General features: G+C 42.9%; 1 protein-coding gene across 1 annotated transcript in view; it reads right to left on the reverse strand.

The window, feature by feature from the left end:
- Positions 1 to 23,267, reverse strand: part of LOC124775298 — a 52,518-nt gene that overhangs the window by 18,189 nt on the left and 11,062 nt on the right. The window contains exon 3 of the mRNA XM_047250135.1: positions 4,989 to 5,144. Within this exon, the coding sequence (XP_047106091.1) occupies positions 4,989 to 5,144 (156 nt within the window). The remainder of the gene's footprint in view (positions 1 to 4,988; positions 5,145 to 23,267) is intronic.

A 23,267-nucleotide genomic window follows, 5' to 3' on the forward strand; every position in this document is an offset into this window, starting at 1 on the left:
AATTATTCCGATCAAAGAATTAGGAAAAGGGTTAATGCTACATCGCTGACTGAATATGGTTAGATCTTTGTTCCTGAGATTTAATTTTCTCGGAACAATGGACGGCATAGGGACCGGGAGTTGCTGACAGCAATAAGTACGAAATAGTAAGTAAATGTGAATGGTTTAGCACGTTTTTGACCATTAAGTAATGATCGATACTAACGAATTATATATACGTTGTTCGTGGAAGTTGCTGTATTCAGAGCCATAGCATCACAAGCGCAGTGCACTCTTTCGTTATTTATAAACCGAAAATATTTTACACTTTTTACAAAATAATGTCGTATTTAGATTTGAAAATAGAAGCTTATAGGATAATTAATTTAACACGAAGCTGCCTTATTGCCGCGCGGGGTAGGCGTGCGGTCTCAGGCGCCTTGCCACGATTCGTGCGGCTCCCCCCGTCGGAGGTTCGAGTCCTCCCTCGGGCATGGGTATGTGTGTTGTCCTTAGCGTAAGTTACTTTAAGTTAGACTAAGTAGTGTGTAAGGAACTTACCACAAATTTCCAAATTTGCTCCCTTGTTATTTATTAAAGTAAACATTCTCGAAAGTGTTAATTGTGCTTATTGATACATAAACTTGCACAGCTAACAGGTGTCCATTTGTACATTTGAACAAATAGCTCTAATTTATTGAAAGAAAATAAACTTTGGACACAACTTCATTAAAGTGGCTATCTGTACAGTACATATAAGAATATAATCATAAGAAAATAATACACAGTACAACATTGTTTTGAACGGCGGAAGGTTGTTCGTGGAATCGATATTAAGAACGGTGGCTGACAGCGTATTAAATATAAAGATTTTTACCTTTCTTGTGCAGTAATAATTCAAGCAGTTCACTCTAATAACACGAATGAGCAATGTTATGTAAAGATTCTGAAACCTAATAATTAGTCAATGTCAGCCTAGATTTCAAATCCATCTACATCAAAATAGATGCCTGCAAGTTGCCGTACGGTGCGTGGCGGAGGTCACCCTGTACCACTCACTACTAGTCAATTCCTTTCCTCTTCCTCCTCGGAAATAGAGTGGCTATCTTTACAGTACAGATATGAATATAATCATCAGAAAATAATACACAGTACAGCATTATTTTTAAAAACCGAAGGTTGATCGTGGAATCGATTTTAAGAACAGTGACTGTCTATATGCCTCCGTATGAACCCTAATTTCTCGAATCTTATCTTCGTGGTCCTCACACGTAGTGTATGTTGGCGGCAGTAGAATAGTTCAGTAGTCAGCTCCAAATGTTAGTTCTCTAAATTTTCTTAATACTGTTTCTCGAAATGAACGTCGGCTTTCCTCCAGGGATACACGTTTGAGTTCCCGAAGCACCTCCGTAATACTTACCTGTTATTCAAACCTATGAGTAACAAATCTAGCAGTCCGCCTCTGAATTGTTTCGATGTGTTCCTTCTATCTAACCCGGTACGGATCCCAAACAGTAGAGCAGTGCTCAAGAATAGGTCTCACCAGCGTCCTATATGCGGTCTCCTTTACAAATGGCTCTGAGCACTATGGGACTTAACATCTAAGGTCAGCAGTCCCCTAGAACTTAGAACTACTTAAACCTAGCTAACCTAAGGACAACACACACATCCATGCCCATGGCAGGATTCGAACCTGCGGCCGTAGCGGTCTCGTGGTTCCAGACTGAAGCGCCTAGAACCGCTCGGCCACACCGGCCGGCGGTCTCCTTTACAACTGAGTCACTCTGTCCTAAAATTCTCCCAATGAACTGAAGTCGACGATTCGCCTTCTCTACCACAGTTCTCACACGATCGTTCCATTTCACATCACTCTACAACGTTAGGCCCGGGTATTTAAACGACTTGACTACACTAAGTAGTATCCTATTAATACTGTAACGGAGGATAACAGGTTTGTTCTTCCTACTTATCCGCATTAGCTTACATTTTTCCACATTTAGAGCTAGCTGCCATTCATCACACCAACTAGAAATTGTATCTCCCTACAGTCACTCAACTTCGACACCACAGCATCATCAGCAAACAACAACTGCAGATTGCTGCCCACCCTGTCCTCCAAATATTTATGTTTATAGACAACAACGGCGATCCTATCACACTTCTCTGGGCATTCCTGACGATACCATTCTCTCTGATGAACATTCGCCATCTAGGACAATCAACTGGGTTCTATTATTTAAGAAATCTTCAAGGCACTCACATATCTGTGAACTTACTCCGTATGCTCGTACCTTCATTAACAAACTGCAATGGAGCACCGCGTCAAATATATCCGGGAATATAGAAATATGGAATCTGCTCGTTTCCCTTCATCCATAGTTCGCAGTATACCATATGAGAAAAGGGCAAGCAGAGTTTCACACGAGCGATGCTTTTTAAAACCATGCTGATGCGTGGACATAAGTTTCTTAGTGTCAACAAAGTTTATTATATTCGAACTGAGAATACGTTGAAGGATTTTCCAGCAAATCGAAGTTACGGGCATGGGTCTGTAATTTTGCGGGTCCGTTCTTTTACCCTTCTTATAAACTGGAGTCATCAGCACTTTTCTCCAGCCACTTGGGAATCTGTGCTGGGCGAGAGATTCACTACAAATTCAAGTTAGGTAAGGGGCCAGTGCCTGTATTGGACGAGAGATTCAGGATACATTCATGCTAAGTAAGGGGCCAGTGCCATAGAACATTCTTTGTAAAACCAAATGGGGATTCCATCTGGACCTGGTGATTTATTTGCTTTCACATCTTTCAGTGTTTCTCTGCGCCATGGATGCTTATTATTATGTCGTCCACACGAGAGTGTCCGATGGTCAGATGACGGTATGCTTGTGGGATTCTCCTGTGTGAACGATTTTTTGAACGTGAAATTTACAACTTCAGCTTTCGTTTTGCTATCTTCAACTGCCACCCCAGTGTGGTCAAAAAGGGGCTGAATGTAGGCGTTAGACCCGTTTGGCGATTACACACAGGACCACAATTTTCTCTGTTTCTCAATGGGAAAATTGGAAATAAGTTGTAAGTTCCTATGGGACGAAACTTTTGAGGTCATCGGTCCCTAAACTTGGACACTACTTACGCTAACTTAAACTAACTTACGCTAAGGACTACACACACACCCATGCCCGACGGAGGACTCGAACCTCCGAAGGGGGTAGCCGCGCGGACCGTGACAAGGCGCCTCATACCGTGCGACTACCCAGCGCGGAAGGTTTCCCAATAGATTGCTGTTATGTGCTGTTAAGTCCTACTGTATTGAGTAGGCGAGATGGTTATTTAAATAAGTTACAGGGCCTAAACTCTTAATATTTAATCACACTTTCCTCCACGGAAATCGGTTAGTGGTAGACACCTGACAGGAGGATTTCATCACCGATAGCTCGATTCTTAGACTGTCTGTACTCGCCACCTTCCGCACAATCCTTCCTCTTTCGACGCGTTATAAACAGCTGGACACAATGGATAAAAATGGACTATCCATACAAATATTTGATCACCTCTGCAACAAGAAGCAGACCGCGACGTGGATTGAAGTACACTAGTGGACATTACAATTGCTACACCAAGAAGAAATGCAGATGGTAAACGGGTATTCATTGAACAAATATATTATACTAGAACTGACATGTGGTTATATTTTCACGGAATTTGGGTGCATAGATCCTGAGAAACCAGTACGCAGAACAACCACGTCTGGCCGTAATAACGGCCATGATACCCCTGAGCATTGAGACAAACAGAGCTTGGATGGCGTGTACACCCCATGCAGCTTCAACACGACACCATAATTCATCAAGAGTAGTGACTGGTGTATTGTGACGAGCCAGTTCCTCTGCCACTATTGAGCAGACGTTTCCTTTTGGTGAGAGATCTGGAGAATGTGCTGGCCAGAAAGGCCTGTACAGGACCTGCAAAATGCGGTCGTGCATTATCCTGCTGAAATGTAGAGTTTCGCAGGGATCAAATGAAGGGTAGAGCCACGGGTCGTAACAGATCTGCAATGTAACGTCCGGCACCCCATACCATCACGCCGGGTGATATGTCAGTATGGCGATGACCAATACACGCTTCCGATGGGCGTTCACCGTGATGTCGCCAAACACGGATACGACCATCATGATGCTGTAAACAGAACCTGGAGTCATCCGAAAAAATGACGTTTTGCCATTCGTGCAACCAGGTTCGTCGTTGAGTACACCATCGCAGATGCTGCTGTCTGTGATGCAGCGTCAAGGGTAACAGCAGCAATGGTCTCCGAGCTGATAGTCCATGCTGCTGCAAACGTCGTCGAACTGTTCATGCAGATGGTTGTTGCCATCCAAACGTCCCCATCTGTTGACTCACGGATGGAGACGTGGCTGCACGATCGGCTACAGCCATGTGTATAAGATGCCTCTCATCTCGACTGCTAGTGATACGAGGCCGTTGGGATCCAGCACGGCGTTCCGTATTACCTTCCTGAACCCACCGATTCCATATTCTGCTAATAGTCATTGGATCTCGACCAACGCGAGCAGCAATGTCGCGATACGATTAACCGCAATCGCGGTAGGCTACAATCCGACCTTTATCAAAGTCGGAAACGTGATGGTACGCATTTCTCCTCCTTACACGAAGCATCACAACAACGTTTCACCAGGCAACGCCGGTCAACTGCTGTTTGTGTATGAGAAATCGGTTGGAAACTTTCCTCATGTCAGCACGTTGTAGGTGTCACCATCGGCGCCAACCTTGTGTGAATGCTCTGAAAAGCTAATGATTTGCGTATCGTAGCATCTTCTTGCTGTCGGTTAAATTTCGCGTCTGTAGCACGTCATCTTCGTGGTGTAGCAATTTTAATGGTCAGTAGTGTATTTTGATGTGGCTGCTTATCGTCATCACAACACAACCTTGTCGTCGGGCGTCAGAGAGTGAGGACCAGCGATGCTGTTTTGAGCGGTGCGGGGCGGCGCTCACCGAGAGGAAGGTGCCGCGGCTGATGGTGCACAGGCCGGCGGCGCTGAGCCTGCAGGGCGCGGCCGCGCGGCGCATCACCAGCAGCAGAGCACCGCGCAAGCGCCGGCTCGCAGACTCCCAGCCGCCGCAGTACACCGACAGCGACACCGCCTCGCTCTGCCGGCCGCGTGCAAACAACAACAACAGTGCCTGTTTACGTATCATCACTGGATTCTGCGTAGCTGCCGCACAACGCACGTCAGGGCTCCACACTAGCAAAAAACAATACCTGTCGTTTACTCACGTACCAATAATACAGGGTTTAACAAAAATGTGTGGTACAACTTTCACGGAAAATGCCTCACGGAAGGATGGGGAAAGAAGTCGCCCGTGCCCTTTGAAAGGAACCATCCCGGCATTTGCCTGGAGCGATTTAGGGAAATCTCGGAAAACCTAAATCAGGATGGCCGGACGCGGGATTGAACCGTCGTCCTCCCGAATGCGAGTCCAGTGTCTAACCACTGCGCCACCTCCCTCGGTAAAATGCCTCACGCCTAAAGAACGAGAATATGTTATATGGACGAGGGTCCGGAATCGCTTTGTTTCCATGTTACAGCTCAGTTTCTGTAGCTCTTCAGTACATTAATCGTGGCAAACACAAAGGAAAAGAACGTATCAGCACCTTATGAAACACTTTCTCGAAAATTTTTTTTGTTTATTTATAGACGCAATCACATTCCTATGACACAGTCATAACCGGTTTCGGCCATACAGAGACCATTTTCAGATTCTATAACATTACCAAAAAAAATTTACTTTAAAACCTAAAATAAATGCAGTATTTAACCAGGCTTATTAGTAATCTAACTGAATTTATGCGAAATACATATAGTTCATACGTAAAGGCGGCATACACTGAACACAGGTTCATGCGTTGTCAAACTAGCTATAAAATGTAAAACACCGGTCTTATACAGATACAAAATTTTTTTTAGATTTTGTTCACCTCTTTGCGCTAGATGCGCGCGTCCTCTATAAGATAGTCTTTATTTTTTAAAGCCTAAAATATGACAAATTTACTATTAATATTTAGGTAAAATGTATATAAAATTTAAAATTACAGAACAGATCGTTAAATCGGTGAAATAACATTTCAGAACAAGGAGGAAATATTGCTGTAGATGGAAATAGTAGTAGCACTTGTAGAATGTATTTCTGACGCCACAGGGCAATGATATTATGTACACATTTCGATATCCTACGGTGGTCTCTTAATGCTTAATGTTTTTCCTTATCGCTAAAGTGTACTTTCTGGATTGGTATGGATATCCACTATGTCTCTCTCTCTCTCTCTCTCTCTCTCTCTCTCTCTCTCTCTCTCTCTCTCTCTCTCTCTCTCTCACACACACACACACACACACACACACACACACTCATAAGCTTATTCATTAAAAACCTAGAGAATTTACTAGCCGTCAGGCTATTCAATGAAAATTCTTGTTTTTGGTACAGTATTTGTAACTAAGTCGTCACATTCAAATGACGCAGATTAAACATGTAAAATAAACCAGAACAACTGACTTTAGCCAGTAAGTATCAAATCTTCCCCACAACAAGATTTCAACCCAGATTAACAAGTCACAGACCTTCGGATTAAATTTCACACGTAACCTTTCCTACGGACCTACCACATTCTGGAGGAGTCATGCTCATCTCCCACTGCAATGTATCCCTCATTGCGTTGCTGGGCAGATGGCTAACTCAACTTTTTCTCTCTCAGAGTATCAACATTTCTAACTTGCTTCACACGAATGTAATTAATAACGGTAATTTTGGTATCATGATTAGTTAATTATCTTACACACGGATCGTCAACTGAAAGCTTCCACAAGCACTTCTGTTTTGCACTTTCTCCTGGTCAGATAGAGACAAAGTCAGTACTGCACACGTAATTCTTAAATATTCTCAGCTTAAACTTACACACGCAAGTATCTCAGTTTAAAATTACCACACGTGGTTTCATTGTGACCGTTGGTCACTACCAAAGAATCCTAAGTTCCCCTTGAGTCTTACCTGCCTACCTTTACAAGAATCTCCCACCAAAAAGTTTTGTTCTCGTTGATATTCTGAAAAGGGAAATCATCATTTCTAGCTACTCTTAAATAATCCAAATGCATATCATTTCCATATGTGTTTCAACCTCAGGAACCTGTGACAGAGTGTCGGAACATGGCCGTTCACCAGGCCATTCCATGCTTCCTCAGAAGTGAGGGAGGGTCCTGTTACCGTATTGCTCAGCCACACTCCAGGCCCTCAAGTGCTCTGGAATACTTCCTTTCTTTGGTTCTGTCAAAGGTGACTAGAGGACTGTCTCAAAGATAATTACAGATTATATATACACTATCTGTAGTCAGCAGACAACAAACCATTCACTCATTTCTCAAACATCACAAAACTGGATATAGGAATCTATTTTTGAAGAAAGTGCACATATGAATAATTAAATATACAAATTGTCCTTCTTTTATACATCACCATCCGGTTTCAGCGTATTGAATAAAATTGGGTTACCATAAAACCACTGTTCTGACAAGAACAACGAAGAATGTTGTTATACGACGGGTATTACTGTACCATATGAGACAAAACTTCCCTATGTCTGGTAGTACTGTACCCTTTCAGCTGTATCAAATTTAGTGGAACCTATTTCTGCTACATATATAAAGGTTTTGTTGTTTTCATTAACGTTTCTAATGATGGCACCATATTCGTCCCGAAGGTGGTGTGGTCATCTTAGAATAAGTCGGTACTAGGCTTTGTTGCTCGAATTTTCGATTTGTATATTTGCAGAGCTAGGAGTTTGTTGGTTGAACTTCCTTGCACTATATCGATATCATTCTTTAAGTCGCGATACACCGGTTAGTAGGTGAAGTCCTCGCGAGGGGTAGTCCAGAGGAGCCTGTTGCAGAGCTATTTGCTGAATTCCTTGCAGCCGTCAGATGTGGGTGTCGCCACCATGGCCCCAGGCCACTGCTGCACACTCGAGGAGATGTTGTACGAGGCATTGTAGATGGCAAGATCGGCATGGGTAGGCAGCATAGAGTCTGGGCTGAGAACCGGATATAGGTCCCTCAGTCGTCCAAGAACCCTACCACGCACTTCTTCTGTGCCTTGGCGTGAAGTCAGACGTCTGTCTTGCGTGACGCCAAGGTAACAGGCAGACGATGACCAGTTTACGGATGATGTCCTGACGATGACAGATGGAAGATATGCCGACACCAACCTCTTTGTGATGATGATGAGCTGCGTCTTGTTTAGGTGGAAAGGTAGCGGCCACTTTGTCGTACAGTGTGCACGCGTTAAGGCTCTTGGTACACAACGCTGTTTCACTAGCGTATAAAGCCAGCTTCACCCGGCGTGTTGTGGGGATGACTGCAGAATACAAGTTATATAGGATCGGGGCAAGCATCGACTCTTGGGGCAAACTGCCGGCGTTGGGACATGATGACACTCTGTCGGCAGCACGAACATGAAAGGTACTCCCATCCAAGTAGTTGCACGGTAATAACACGTGTGCTGTTGGGACTCCACGTGTTGCTCTTCATGCCACACGGAACCGAAAGCTCTCGTGACGTCGAGCAGCAGGAGTCCAAGGCCTCTGCCAAGTGCCGCACTTGATGGGTTTGCTGTTGTCCCCCTGTCCAAACCCCTGAATATTCCGCGGGCGGAAGGATACTGAGTAACTCTGTAGTTCCGCCCATGTAACCGGCGCAGCAAAATAGTACGGCAAAGGCGGAGCCGCCTGTGTCTCCTCTTTGCCCTCCGTACGCTGGACAAGAAGTCTAGTGTCACCCGGAGGGATACGCCTGTTGCGCAGACAACCTCGCACACTCTACTGTAACGCGTGGAGCCTCTGTGCCCCATGAATGCAGCAGATACGCAAACTGTTACGGTGACTGTGCGTAGTTCACACATTTCTCTGCCCCTTCTGTTTTCGGAATTGTGTGAATGATATTTTTCCGAAGGTCTGATGCTATCTTTCCAGCCTCAGAGATTCTACATATCAACTTGAACAGCCGTTTGGTTGTCAGTTCCCCCAACGATTATAGAAATTCTAAAGAAATGTTATTTATCTTGCCTGCCTTATTTTGTCGAAAGTCTAGCAAATCTATGTTACATTGTGACTCCAATAATGAACGCCGTATGTCTTCTTACCTCCCCTGATATTCACTGTAAATCAACCGAAATACTTTGTGCTTTCTGGATTCGATGGCAGTATTATTTGCAAGTACTGTAATAAATTTGTACACGCCCACTATTTTCAAAAGAAAAGTAATAGCTATTTTTTCCCGCGTGTTTATATTTGTTATCACTTACCTTCTGTTAGTGAAGTTGTTTTGACCACAGAAAAATTATACAATTGCGAATGGTCTGTAAATGAGCTCTCAAGGATACTTCTTTATAGTAAAGTTTTGGGGGGATTTTTATGATTTTTCTTTCGATGTTTTCTTTGTGTACAAAGTTTCCTGCCATGTGGCCAGTTGGAGTAATGGTCATGGCATTAAAGTATAGATTGGTTATCGCTTAGATGTTCAATTAGCTTCAGTACAGTTTCGCTAGGAAATTAATTCCGTGATTATAAATACGTGCCTAAAATTAAATTTGATGTTCGGAAGTGTGAGCGGGCTCATTTTGGCCCGAAACGGGATCAACGGCCATTTATAAGAAAACAGGTCAGATTTATCAATATGAGACCCAATTGAATAATTAAACAGTAGTGCACGACTGCAATGAAAGGTCGAGTTAATCTGGGGTGTCAAGATTTCGTGAATTTTCCTTGTTTTGAGTTACTCCAACTTAGCCATTTGTGCGAGCTGGGACCAATGTTAGTTGGTAGATGTGCGTGTGTCCTCCTCTTTAAACATTTTGTACTGCTAAGAATGAAGTTTACTGTGTAACTTGCAGAGTACAGTACTGTTTACCTGGTAATGAGCTCCGATTTTGCCGGCATTAATACTCGTGTGATTCTGGCACCACGTGGTAATAGGTAGATGTTCTTGAGTTCCTTTAATCACTTTGCTTTAGAATAATGGAGCTTGGCGCGAAATGTTCAGTGCGCGATACAGGTTATTAGAGAAATTTCCGTTTTTCGGTATAATTTGTGCTGCTATTAAGACTTGTATAACTCTCCCCGCCACGTGGTACGATGTAAACGTTATTGAGCTCCTCCAACCACTCTGCTTTAGAATAATGGTGGCTGCCACGCAATCTTCAGTGAACGATACCGTTTATCAGAGAGATTTACGATTTTTTTTATGGATAATTCTGCTGTCATTAACCTTCGCGTAACTTTACCGCCACGTGGTACTAGATAAGCGTTCTCCCGCCACTTTACCTTTTGCTTTATAATGATGTTTACCCTGAAACATGCATAGTAAGGTACTATCTATTTGAAAGAGCCCCGATTTTATGTATAGTTTTGATGGCCCTGATAGTTGCATCATTTCCCAGCCACTTGTTACGTAGTAAATGCGCGTGTGTGCCCCATTTTATCTAACAGTAAATGTGTCTGAAAATTATTTGCTCTAATTTACGGGTTACAATCAAGCCAGCTATATTTAGTAGGGAATGCTGAGTCCTGGAATGTGATAGTGTATCTGTGTAGTCTTAACACATAAATGTATGCGAATTGCCACACCAAATATAAGCAGACAACTTGCTATATCCTTATGAAACACATGTTAGCATATCGGGCATCCTGTTGGTACTGACCAGTATACTTGAGTTTTCGATAGTTGGACTTGCTCTGCGTTTCAGTTGTAGTACTTAGTAATAATACCAAAGCAAAGCACGGGTCTAGGCATGACTGTATGGTTAAATATGTACTTACACTGAAGCCAGGTCAGCACTCCATCCCCCCTTCCCACAATTGCGTGGTAATAACCATAGGCTTATTTTGTTAGAGAGACCTTCTTTGTGAGTAAATAGGGCTGATGCCCTTGCAGTTGTATGACTTTGGTTCTTGCTTAGTACTAATGTGTTAACAATTGTCTTGGTATCATTTAGACTATAAATTCCAATCAGTATAGAACTGCCAATAGTTTATCCTCAAACCTGTGATCAATAATTTAAAGCCATAGTCAAATTTCAAATTGCTCAAATGCCCTAGCACAGAAAATAAGAAATTAATTAATCTTCCCTAAGAGATGAGAGACAAATGAATCCCATTAGCTAGTCACATTTTTGATCTAATCAACAAATATTGAAAGATCAGATGCCCCCTAATAAGCTCTATTTAGGTACTTTCTGTAGCGGCTTTTATAGATGTGTTATCCGTTGGTGGGTTAATCAAACCACCTTGCTGATTCATTAACACCCCAGTATTAAGTCTCAGGCCTGTTGTTTCGTGAACCACGCGAATTTTGAGCCAAAGTTACAGAGGGAAACTTGCATAAGCTCTGGACTCGTTAAGTAACGGTAATCCTCCCACTGGGTAGAGTTCTACTCACACTCAACCCAACGCACAACCTGAGGGTTACGTTGCAGGAGTAATGAAATTTCGGGAATATATTTGTCTAGGTAACATGTTTAAGTGATTAACATTGCAATGTTAATGCAAACGTGAGATAAGCCATTGCAAATGTCAACTGCTGGTACATTAAGAAGCGATGTACTCGCTACAATGTTCGGTGCAAGCATGCAAATGTGTGTGCATTATGTTGTACAGGTACCGGAAGTGACATAGTCGGATGGAGTTTTATGCCTGTTTCATCTGGTCAGTCAATACAGGGACGGATAATGTTGTTCGGCATGACGCTGGAATTGTCACCGATGGTGTCCCTTATGTGATCGAATGGAGACTGACTGGTGATCGAGCACTCCAACGCAATATTCCAACACTATGTGCATGTTGGGTTGCTACAGCGGCAGTGGGCGAGCGTTATTCTGTTTGAAAACACCTCCTGGAATGCTGTTCATGAATCCCAGCATGGCAGGTCGAATCATCAGATTACCATACAGTTTTGCCATCGAGGTGCTGTCATACGAAATCACACCGCAGACCATAAGTCCACGTATGGGTCCAGTGTGTATCACGCAGACTGGTTGGTTGCAGGCCCTCAACAGCCTTTCTTCTAACCAAGACACAGACGTCCCTGACACTGAGGCAGAACCAGCTTTCATCAGAAAACACAACAGACCTCCATCCTGCCCTTCTATGAGCTATCGCGTGACGCCGCTGAAATCGCAAATGGAAGTGGTTTGGGGCCGGTGGAATGCACGCTACAGGGCATCTGGCTCGGAGCTGTTCTTGAAATGCTGCTGCAGATGCAGTGCGGTGTGCCAGAGCCATACGCCGAACACGGCGGTTTTCCCAATCGCCAGTGCAACGTGCTTGTCCTGAACTCAAGTCTTCCTGCGACTGTACATATTCTCGCGAACACCGATGCCATCAATCATGTGCAGTGGCTGCATTCCCGCCAAATCTTTCTGCAGTATCGCAGAAGGAACCTCCAACATCTTTTAGCCCTATTACAAGCTCTCATTCAAGCTCAGTGATGTGGTGGTAATGGCATCTTTGTCGCCTTAAAGGCATTGTTGACTAACATCAACCGACAAAGTCGAATCTCAAAGGTAACTAATGCTCATGACCGTTACACCGTGGTGTATTTGAAGCAAACCTGATTTGTATCTTTACAGTGTTGCTACTAGCGCCACTCTTATGCGACTGGCACGAAATTTGACTAGATATCATCTTTCAAATGTAGAAACACCCCTACCAACTTTCATTTATGTCGCGCAACTCCTTGTTGTTGCGCTTTTTTCCTCTCTGTGTATTATATAAATTCTTAAAACACACACATATTCTACTATTAGGTGTTGATTCCCTTCGCTTGAACATTTGTTTTCTTCTTAGCATATCTCATTCACGAAATGACTTGAAAATTTCTGTGTGTATAATAGACCTTTTTTCTGATACATGCCTACCAATGGTGAAAAGATTTAATTATATTATTTTCTTCTTGCTATGGAAATTGGATATTTGTGGTAAGTTCTATGGAACCAAACTGCTGACGTCACCGGTCCCTAAGCTTTTACACTACTTAATCTAACTGAAACTAACTTACTCTACGGCCTACACACGCACCCATGCCCGAGAGAGGACTCGAACCTCCGACGGGGGGGGAGCCGCGCGAACTGTGACAGAGCGCCTCGGACCACGTGGCGACCCCGCGCGCCTCTTGCTATGTCTCCCTCTGAATTGCTGCCATTCAATGACAATATATGACCATTTGGAGGCCAGTCTTTCTTCTGATTCATCTCTTTCAACTCTAAATGCCACCTTGTCTCTTTGTGTTTTCACTTGAGGTTACCCAAATACTTTTTGTACGTTTTGGATGTAGACATCACTTACTCATTACGTATGAATTTTGTAAATTTACACTCTGAGTTTTCATTTATTAGTAACGTTTTGAGCAGAACTTAGGTGCCTTATATGCACCCAGATATCGACTATTTCTAGAAAATAGCAATGATTTTTAGAGTTCCAAAACATTATACTACACATTTCTAAATCCAGAACGTTGCAGACGTTGTCAGAACATCCAAGAAAACTTTCCAGAATTTTTAGAGCATTGTAAAGCTTTCCTGAAAAGTAGTGAACGGTTCCTAACAGAACCAGATCGTTTCAATATGTTCAGCATCAAAATACACGTTCCTGTTATTTAAAGAATAAGGAAGAGTGGTTTGGCATATTATGCTAGAAGGCTTCGAAAAGAAGAAGGAAGATTAAGGTTTAACGTCCCGTCGATATCGAAGTCATTAGAGGTGGTGCGGAAGCTCGGAATGTTTCAAGAATGCGGAAGGAAGGCGGCCGTGCCCTTTCAGAGGAACCATTCCGGCATTTGCCTGGAGCGATTTAGCGAAATCACGGAAAACCTAAATCTGGATGGCCGGACATGGATATGAACCGTCATCCTCCCGAAATCGAGTCCAGTGTGCTAACTACTGGGCGGCCTCGCTCCGTGCCCTCGTGGGCCAGAGACAGCCGCCTCATCGGACACAGTTTCTTCCTCAGCTCACGAGCTTTCCGTGCGATGTTTGAGAGTTGTGTCTTAACCTCTTCGTTCCCTCGTACCACACGTTGGATCTCCGTTTATTATTTTTTTAATCCGCAAACAGGCGTATTTTTCCGCTTATAGACCGTCTGTCCGTGAGTGTAGGTCCTAGTTTTTACTTTCAAAATCAGGCCACACTACCTTTCAAGGACCCATTCGTGTGTTAGTTTACAGCTAGTCGTACGCGGAAAAAGGGTGCTTCAACAAATCGAAAAGGCACTTAATAGTAATTATTGTGCCTGAATAATAGACTAAGAATCTGTGACTTATACCTAACGTTTGCATACTGTTCTACATGTTGAGAATTAGTCCAGAACTGTATAAATTTTCTTCGTTACTACACACATCAAAAAGTTTTGTATCACCCCGGTTCCCAGAACTACTAAGGATAGACGTTAACTGTGGATATTTTATCACAGACAGAGTCCCTTTGACTGTTCAGAGATGTCACTAAACCCGCTCAAAGGAGTAAACAACCATGCTCGAGCAGCGCCTGTTAGACGGAGGGTGTCCGACGGCCGATCAGTTCCAGTCATTCCACCGGAAAGGAGGTACATGGCGCGTGTTGTCAGTTGTTCAACCATGACTAGATGGTCAATACCGCGGTTCGATCACGTCAGTATTGTTACTGCCAGGAAGGTCCCTCAACAAGGGAAGTGTCCAGGCGTCTCGGAGTGAGCCAAAGCGATGTTTTTCGGACATGGAGGAGATACAGAGAGACAGGAACTGTCGATGACATGCCTCGCTCAGGCCGCCCAAGGGCTACTACTGCAGTAGATGACCGCTACCTACCGATTATGGCTCGGAGGAACCCTGACGACACCGCCACCATGTTTAATAATGCTTTTCGCGCAGCCACAGGACGTCGTGTTACGACTCAAACTGTGCGCAATAGGTTGCATGATCAGTGTCTCACATACCTTCAACCAGACAATCATCGGAGACGTGTTTGGAGGCAACCCGGTCAGGCTGAACGCGTTAGACACACTGTCCTGCGAGTGCAGTAAGGTGGAGGTTCCGTGCTGTTTTGGGGTGGCACTATATGGGGCCGACGTACGCCGCTGGTGGTCATGGAAGGTACTGTACGATACGTGAATGACATCCTCCAACCAATAGTGCAACCATATCGGCAGCATACTGACGAGGCATTCGTCTTCATGGATGACAATTCCCGCCCCCATCGTGCACATCTTGTGAATGACTTCCTTCAGGATAACGACATCGCTCAACTAGAATGGCCACCATGTTCTCCAGACATGAACACTATCGAACTTGCCTGAGATAGATTGAAAACTCTGTTTATGGACGACAGGACCCACCAACCACATTGAGGGATCAACGCCGTTGAGGAATGGGACAATCCGCACCGACAGTGCGTTGATGAACTTGTGGGTAGTATGCCACAACGAATACAGGCATGCATCAATGCAAGAGGACGTGCTACAGGGTATTAGAGGTACCGTTGTGTACAGTAATCTGGTCCACCACCTCTGAAAGTGTCACTGTATGGTGGTACAACGTGCAACGTGTGGTTTTCATGAACAATAAAACGGGCGGAAATGATGTTTACGTTGATCTCTGTTCCAATTTTCTGTACAGGTTCGGGAACTCTCGGAACCGAGGTGACGCAAAACTTTTTTGATGTGTGTATGAAATGACCTCAGGTCATATCGCCTATTTACTAATTTCAATTTAGTCTTCGATAATGGAATACTGAAATAACCATTATGTCTACACTCTATAGCAATGTGTGAAACATTAACTGATGAGCAATTAGAAGCTCTGCTTAATGACAACAAAACAGAATTATCTGATTAGAAAGATGGCGAATTCTCGTCTCTGACTGAAGACTGTCCTGCTGAGTTGATGAAACTGACTGGTAAACAATAAGGACATTAAGATGACGTGTCAGCAGCTAGAAGAAGAGGAGTTCCTCTGTGCAGAGAAGATGTAGATGCTGCAGAAAATGTGTCTAAGAAACCAAGAAGCGCTATTTTGGACCAATTTTCAGAAGTTAGGTTTTACAATGTTGGTCAACTACTAAAATTTGTTGAGTCAAGGAACGCCTCAAAATGCAGAAAACTTTGCTTCAATTCCAAGAAAAGAGGCATATGCATCAAATGTGTACATTTGTGTATTGTGAAAAATAATTATTTTGAGGCATATCGTAAAAAGTGCTATAAAGATTAATTTACTGCAGTAGCATATTAAACTGAAGAGCCAAAGAAATTGGTACACCTGCCTAACATCGTGTAGGTCGCCCGCGAGCACGCAAAAGCGCCGCAACACGACGTGGCATGGACTCGACTAATGTCTGAAGGCGTGCTGGAGGGAAATGACACCATGAAGTCTGCAGGGCGTGGAGATCTGTCCTGAATAGCACGTTGCAAGGCATCCCAGATATGCTCAATAATGTCCATACCTGGGGAATTTGGTGGCCAGCGGCAGTGTTTAAACTCAGAAGAGTGGTCCTGGAGCCATTCTGAAGCAATTCTGGCTTGTCCTGCTGTAGTTGCCCAAGTCCGTCGGTATGCGCTACGGACATGAATGACTGCAGGTGATCAGACAGGATGCTTATGTGCGTGTCACCTGTCAGATTCGTATCTAGACGTATCAAGAGTCCCATATCACTCCAACTGTACACGGCCCACACCATTACAGAGCCTCCGAAAGCTTGAACAGTCCCCTGCTGACATTCAGGATCCATGGACTCATGAGGTTGTCTCTATATTTGTGCACGTCCATCCGCTTGATGCAATTTGAAACGAGACCCGTCCTATTAGGCAACATGTTTCCAGTCATCAACAGTCCATTGTCGGTGTTGACGGGCCGAGGCGAAGCGTAAAGCTTTGTGTCGTGTAGTCGTCAAGAGTACAAGAGTGGGCCTTCGGCTCTGAAAGCGCATTGTTTCGTTGAATGGTTCTCACGCTCACACTTGTTGATGGTCCAGCATTGAAATCTGCAGCAATTTAGGGAAGTGTTCCACTTGTATCTGTCTGAACGTTTCTCTTCGGTCGTCGTTGATTCCGTTCTTGCAGAATCTTTTTCCGGCCACAGCTAAGTCGGAGATTTGTTGTTTTACTGGATGCCATATTCACAGCACACTCGTGAAATGGTCGTACGGGAAAATCCCATATCATCTCTACCTCGGAGATTCTGTGTTCCATCGCTCGTGCGCCGACTATAACACTACGTTAAAACTCACTTAAATCTTGATAACCTGCCGTTGTAGCAGCAGTAACCGATCTAACAACTGCAACACACTTGTTGTCATATATAGGCGTTGCCGACCACAGCGCCGTATTCTGCCTGTTTAAATATCTCGGTATTTGAATACGCATGCCTATACCAGTTTCTTTGGCGCTTCTGTGGTGTTATAGTCGATGCACGAGTGATGGAACACAGCATCTCCGAGGTAGCGATGATGTGGGATTTTCCCGTACGACCATTTCACGACTGTACCGCGAATATGGCATCCAGTAAAACAACAAATCTCCGACGTCACTGCGGCCGGAAAAAGATCCTGCAAGAACGGAATGAATGACGACTGAAGAGAAACCTTCAGACAGAAAATGTGAATCAAAAGCCAAGAAGAGCTGCGCTGCGACCATTTTCAGAACTTAAGTTTTTCAATTTTCGTCAACTGTTCCGATATAAAAGACATGTGCGCCAATTCTGTGTATTCATGAACAGTGAAAAATAATGATTTTGAAGCTTATCATAAAACTTGCCATAAAGATTTATTTACTGCAGACGCAAATTTTTAATTTCCACAAATTTTGTGTGATTATTATTTACTTCCATTTATAAAGTTGCTTTAGAGCACTAGCAAAACCTGTATTGGAGATCACATGTTTCAAAAACATTAACATTAATATTCTTATTTTCTTTGTGCATCAGCACATACAGTTTATTAATACTCTTTCACGATAAGCTACACATGTTCTTCCACTTATGCCTCTTCTTTTCACTCTATGGAACACTACAGAGTGATCTGGAATATAATCCTGCACATTGGCGCAAACTTTGTTGATCAGGCTGTTAACACCACTGCCTCTCCTCCACTAAATATCCAGTCATTTAAATCTCGCGGGAAATAAACAGAAAGCTGTGACTTCGATCACCCCTTATCCTCATAATATCCGCGAAAATCAAACCTACCCCAACGGAACTACCGTAACATTACAATGTTGCACCTGTACACACAAATCAATATCTTAAATACGCAGACAGGCTAAAAAGTGATTTTTCAAAAAAACTGGTGCCCCTCTTTATCTTTTCAGGCTATGTGGAATTAATAGTGATTTCTTTCACTAGACAGATCAGCCATAGTACTGGTATGTGGCCTTGGGACACAGACAGTTATCCAGCTGGAAGATGGCTCCGCCGCCAGATAAGACATGGAGCGTGAAAGAATGCAGATGGTCCGCAATATTGATCACGTAGTCAAAATAGTTCGAAATGGCTCTGAGCACTATGGGACTTAACTTCTGAGGTCATCAGTCCCCTAGAACTTAGAACTACTTAAACCTAACTAACGTAAGGACATCACACACATCCATGCCCGAGGCAGGATTCGAACCTGCGACCGTAGCGGTCGCGCTGTTCCAGACTGTAGCGCCTAGAACCGCTCGGCCACACCGGCCAGCGGGAAAGGTATATTAGATGCAATTGAACTGATGAGAATTACAGGTGAGAGATACACTGAAAGACTGGAGGAAGGCTTTGATAGAGTACAGTGGAATAAATTCTAAGGAAGAATGGTGGCTGGAGGGATAGAAGGCTGATTAAAAACCTATACCTACAACAGAATATAGCTCCTTCTCCTTTTTGTAGTCTTTCGTAGGTGCTAAGCTTTATTTTATTAAGTTGGCGGGTGACGATGTCTTCGATCTCCAGAGTACTGTCCACTTTATTTTTATTTAAAGCTGGGAGGACGAGTCACAAACTTCATTAAAATCTCTTGAAACAATAATAGCGGACGTAACGTAGCTTGATATCGTCGTAAATTGTTTATTCATAAGCTTTGTTACTAAGCAAGCTCAGTCTAATTCGGTGAAAAAACACTATTTGTTTTTAATTAGAATTAATTTCAAGCATTTAGAGTCGAAATAAATGTCTTAACACCTTATATTCGTCGTAATTAAGTTTTCAAGTCAGATTACACGCTGAAAGTCAGATAGGTTGTTGATGTAGGCGGTGAAATTCCTCAAGTAAATGACAGTCAGCCGGTCGCTCTATGCTGCGATCGGAAGTTAACTTCTTATGAAAATTGTTTAACTGCTGTTGAATTGAGACTGACTTCAAAATTGTAGTAAGTACAATCTAGTATTTTTAAACCAAACAGTCTCAGATGTAAAATCGTAACACTTCAGTAACTGCACATATTAAAATCCATAAATAACGAAGCTGAACCAGAGACTACTTTTGATTCTGTGCTATTCGTAACTCGTACTAAACGAAACTTCCACAAATAACGATTTTCAATAACAAGCATAAATGCGACCGAGATTCTAATTGAGAGAGAGCTAACAGGACATAAGATATCGCTATGGTCTAAAATACATACTAGTAAAAAAGTGAACAATTTAAATTATTTTATTATATTAATAAAATTATAAATTTCAAACAAAAATTGGCATTATAACTCATCCAAATAACTCAAATAAAATAAAAATAAGCATTTCAATTACTATACCACACCGGCCTGCTTCACGTAGTCCACAACTGTCTCGGTACTTTCGATTACTACCACAGGTCTCATGCAAAGCCATGTGACTACCTCCCGTAGCATAACACTGCCCGCTCGGACGTGCGTCTGTGGCGCGATACATGTTTTTCTGAATGACGGCGTTTCCAAATACTACCATCGACGTAGTGTAGCAATAAAGGTTATTCCTGAGACCAGGCGACGCATCTCCGTTGATCCACGGTCCAGTGTTGATCATTCCGTCAGCAACGCAATCAGAATTAACGACGTCGTTGGGTCAATATCGGAACAGTTACGAATCTTCTGCTGCGGAGGCCCGTCTTCAGTGATGTTCTCTGAAAAGTTAACTTCGAAATATGTGATCCGACACTATTATCGTACATTGTCGTCAGATCTTCCACAGACCTTTACCAATCCTGCTTTACAGAGCCGGCAAGCCTCCAAACTCCACTTTGTGTGATGAGACGTGGACGTCCAACACCTTGTCATGCACCCCTAGTTTTAGCATCCTTCCACCACTATCTATAGATGCTCACGACAGCAGCACACAAACAGTCGACAAGTTTCTTCGTTTTCGAGATGCTCTTTCCCACGTGCCGGGCATAACACTCTGCTCTTCTTTGAAGTCACTTACGTCAGCCGAGTTCCCCATTTGCGGTCCTCTTCGTGGCCAGAATGATTCTCTGTTCGTTTGTGTTCCGTTTATGTGTTTTGAAACCCGTCTGCTGTTGGCGCCTTGTCCAGAACGATTTGTGACCAAGCGCCACCACAAGGAAGCCACACGGAGCCTCAGCAGATTGGCCCTAGTATGACGACCGGCCAGAAGTCACGACAGCCAACGTACACCTAACAGGGAAGCCAGCCGCACGAGGCAGAGCAGGAGTTCGTACAGCAAAGCAACGGAGGCAGCATGATGGAGTTGCGGGTCTAACAGCAACAAACAGACCTGACCTCTTTGGGGAAGTCCACATCGAAACTGGTATCAATGACCATGAGACAGTTATAGCAGCAATGAATACCAAGCTGCAAAGAGTAACTGAAACAAGCAGCAAGATTTACATGTACAGTAGACAGAGAAGCGGTAGTGTCATGTGTCACTGAGGAACTTGTGACGTTTAAATGTTTAGCTCAAGACAAGAGCTGGAAGGTGAACTATGCCTCAAGTTCAAAAGAATACTTGACCATGTATTGGATAGTTATGTATCCAATAGTACAGCTTGTAACAACAACGACGCTGTACTATTGTACATATAAATAATTTTTTTCTTCTGATTTTTCGATACATTTGTGTAATTGATGTTCTGATTTCATTTTTTTTTTTTTTTGTTTCATGCCATTGTGTTAAGAAAACTGTAAACAAGTTTCAATGTGAAGATTAATGTTTATGTCAAATGTCAAGTAATATTGTGATAGAATTGAAATGTAACAAATGTTGAAACTGTTGTAAGATGTTTAAAATTGTAACTGTGCGTCTGGTCCATACGTAGGCAATGTGTTAGGATATATAGAATGCAAAACCTCGGGTGAATACCCTGTCTGTAAGAGAGCGGTAAAAGGTGGATGGCAGGCGAGCGCGGGAAAATACACACGGGCACTGCACGGCACAACGGGATCAGCAGTTGTAGTTGGAGTTTGGCATTGGTCTGAGCAACACCTTCTGGAGCGAGGTGGCTCTCCTGGAAGACGTATTTTCACTGAGCCTCGGGTATGCTGTTCCAACGCCCACATAGCATGGCAAAATTCCATAGGCACTAAATGGAAAATTATTGCGACGCTAAGAAGAATTAAAGTGACGATACATCAAGAGCCATAGCTGTGATTGTATGTGTGCTCTTTGCCTCGCCATCTCGCCGCCCGCCAACCGCCGCATCGATACAAGCAGGTTGAAACTTTTAGTACTGTATTCGTATGGACCCTAGAGTGAACTGTTCAATAATAACCTAAATTTTACCAGAACTTTCCCATCATTTAATTATCCTCACAACTAACCTAGACAGGGTCCTTTCCAAATGTTGTGCAATCCGAGTGTCCCGAAATGAAAAGTTAAATTTTGTGTTAATAATAATTACTTGCAGACCTAACTATGTTAGAATGGTGTTTAAAGAACTGTTTCGTTAATGAACCAGTAAATGAATAACGAAAGTCTAACGAAGTTGAAAGATAACTTTAATATTGATATAGTAATGAAGTTTAATTATTTCGAGGCAGATATAAAGGTTTTTAAAGGAGCAGTAAATAAGATAAAAAGAGTAGTAACTTATATACTGGAAATTTTGAACGCATAATAAATTCAGTAATCATTTTTTTAATACAGTGATCATAACAGCTTCAGGGTCCCCCCCCCCTTTTATTCATTTGAATTCTGAAGTGTTCTAAATTGGTTTGACCAGCAAAAGTCAAAGTCAATATAAAAGTCAAAATTTATCAGTGTTTTATCTTTATCAAAATTGACATTTTGTGTGTGGTACGAAAGTGATATTTCTAGGGTAACCTATTCCCGATTTTAATCAGATTAATAGACAGTATAAAGTTTTGTAGTATACATTACAGTGTAGTGTTATGTCTTCATGGTTTTTCCATATCAATACAGAACTTAAAACTATCAGTTCAATAGATTTTTTGGTTCTAAAATTCTACTATATTATGCAGTGTTACAACTTGTTGTTTTGCATGAATATATACCAACTTGTACAGGGAAGAAATTCAGTTAACGCCTAATTAGGCTGGCGATCGTATTATTATCAAATTGGTAGCATCTTCAGTGTTGCTTTTGGTCCATCCTGGCGTGTAATTGCATTTCGAACTTGCTTGACGGATCATTGTTGTTACAGAGTGGGTGTAAGTCTGATTTGCCACCATTCAGGTACACGCGGTCGATATCTATACAAAAATACTTTCTCATAAGGTGAACGCCGCTCAATTACCATAGTACAGGCTTTAACGAGTACTGTGTCACGCGCACATTACAAGCTCATAATAGGAGGGAAACCCTATGATATACAGTGACTGTAAAGAAACTTCTAAACAAACAGAGATTACTGCATAACAAATTTAAAAGGAAGCCTAGGACTATAGATAAATGCTGAATGCGACGCGTTTGGCTGTCAGGAGACCAATGCGTGATGCCTTCAATGACTACCATAGCAAAATAATGTAAAGTGGTCCTTCACAAAACCCAAAGAAATTCTGTTCATATGTGAAGGCTGTTAGTGGCACTATAGTTAGTGTCCAGTCACACATCCACAAAGCACGAGCTGAAATTAAGAGTAAAACGCTTTATTCTGTTTTCAAATATTCCTTTACAAAGAAAAACCCAGGAGTATTGCCTCAACTTAATCTTGTACCTCTGTAAATATGAGTGAAATAGATATTAGTGTCAGTGGCATTGAGAAACAGCTGCAATCGCTAAAATTTAACAAGGTCTCAGGGTCTGATAGAATCCCTGTCAGATTTTGTACCCAATTTGCTGCTGGG

Source organism: Schistocerca piceifrons, chromosome 2, assembly GCF_021461385.2.
Source record: "Schistocerca piceifrons isolate TAMUIC-IGC-003096 chromosome 2, iqSchPice1.1, whole genome shotgun sequence".
In the NCBI taxonomy this organism is placed as follows: Eukaryota; Metazoa; Arthropoda; class Insecta; order Orthoptera; family Acrididae; genus Schistocerca; species Schistocerca piceifrons.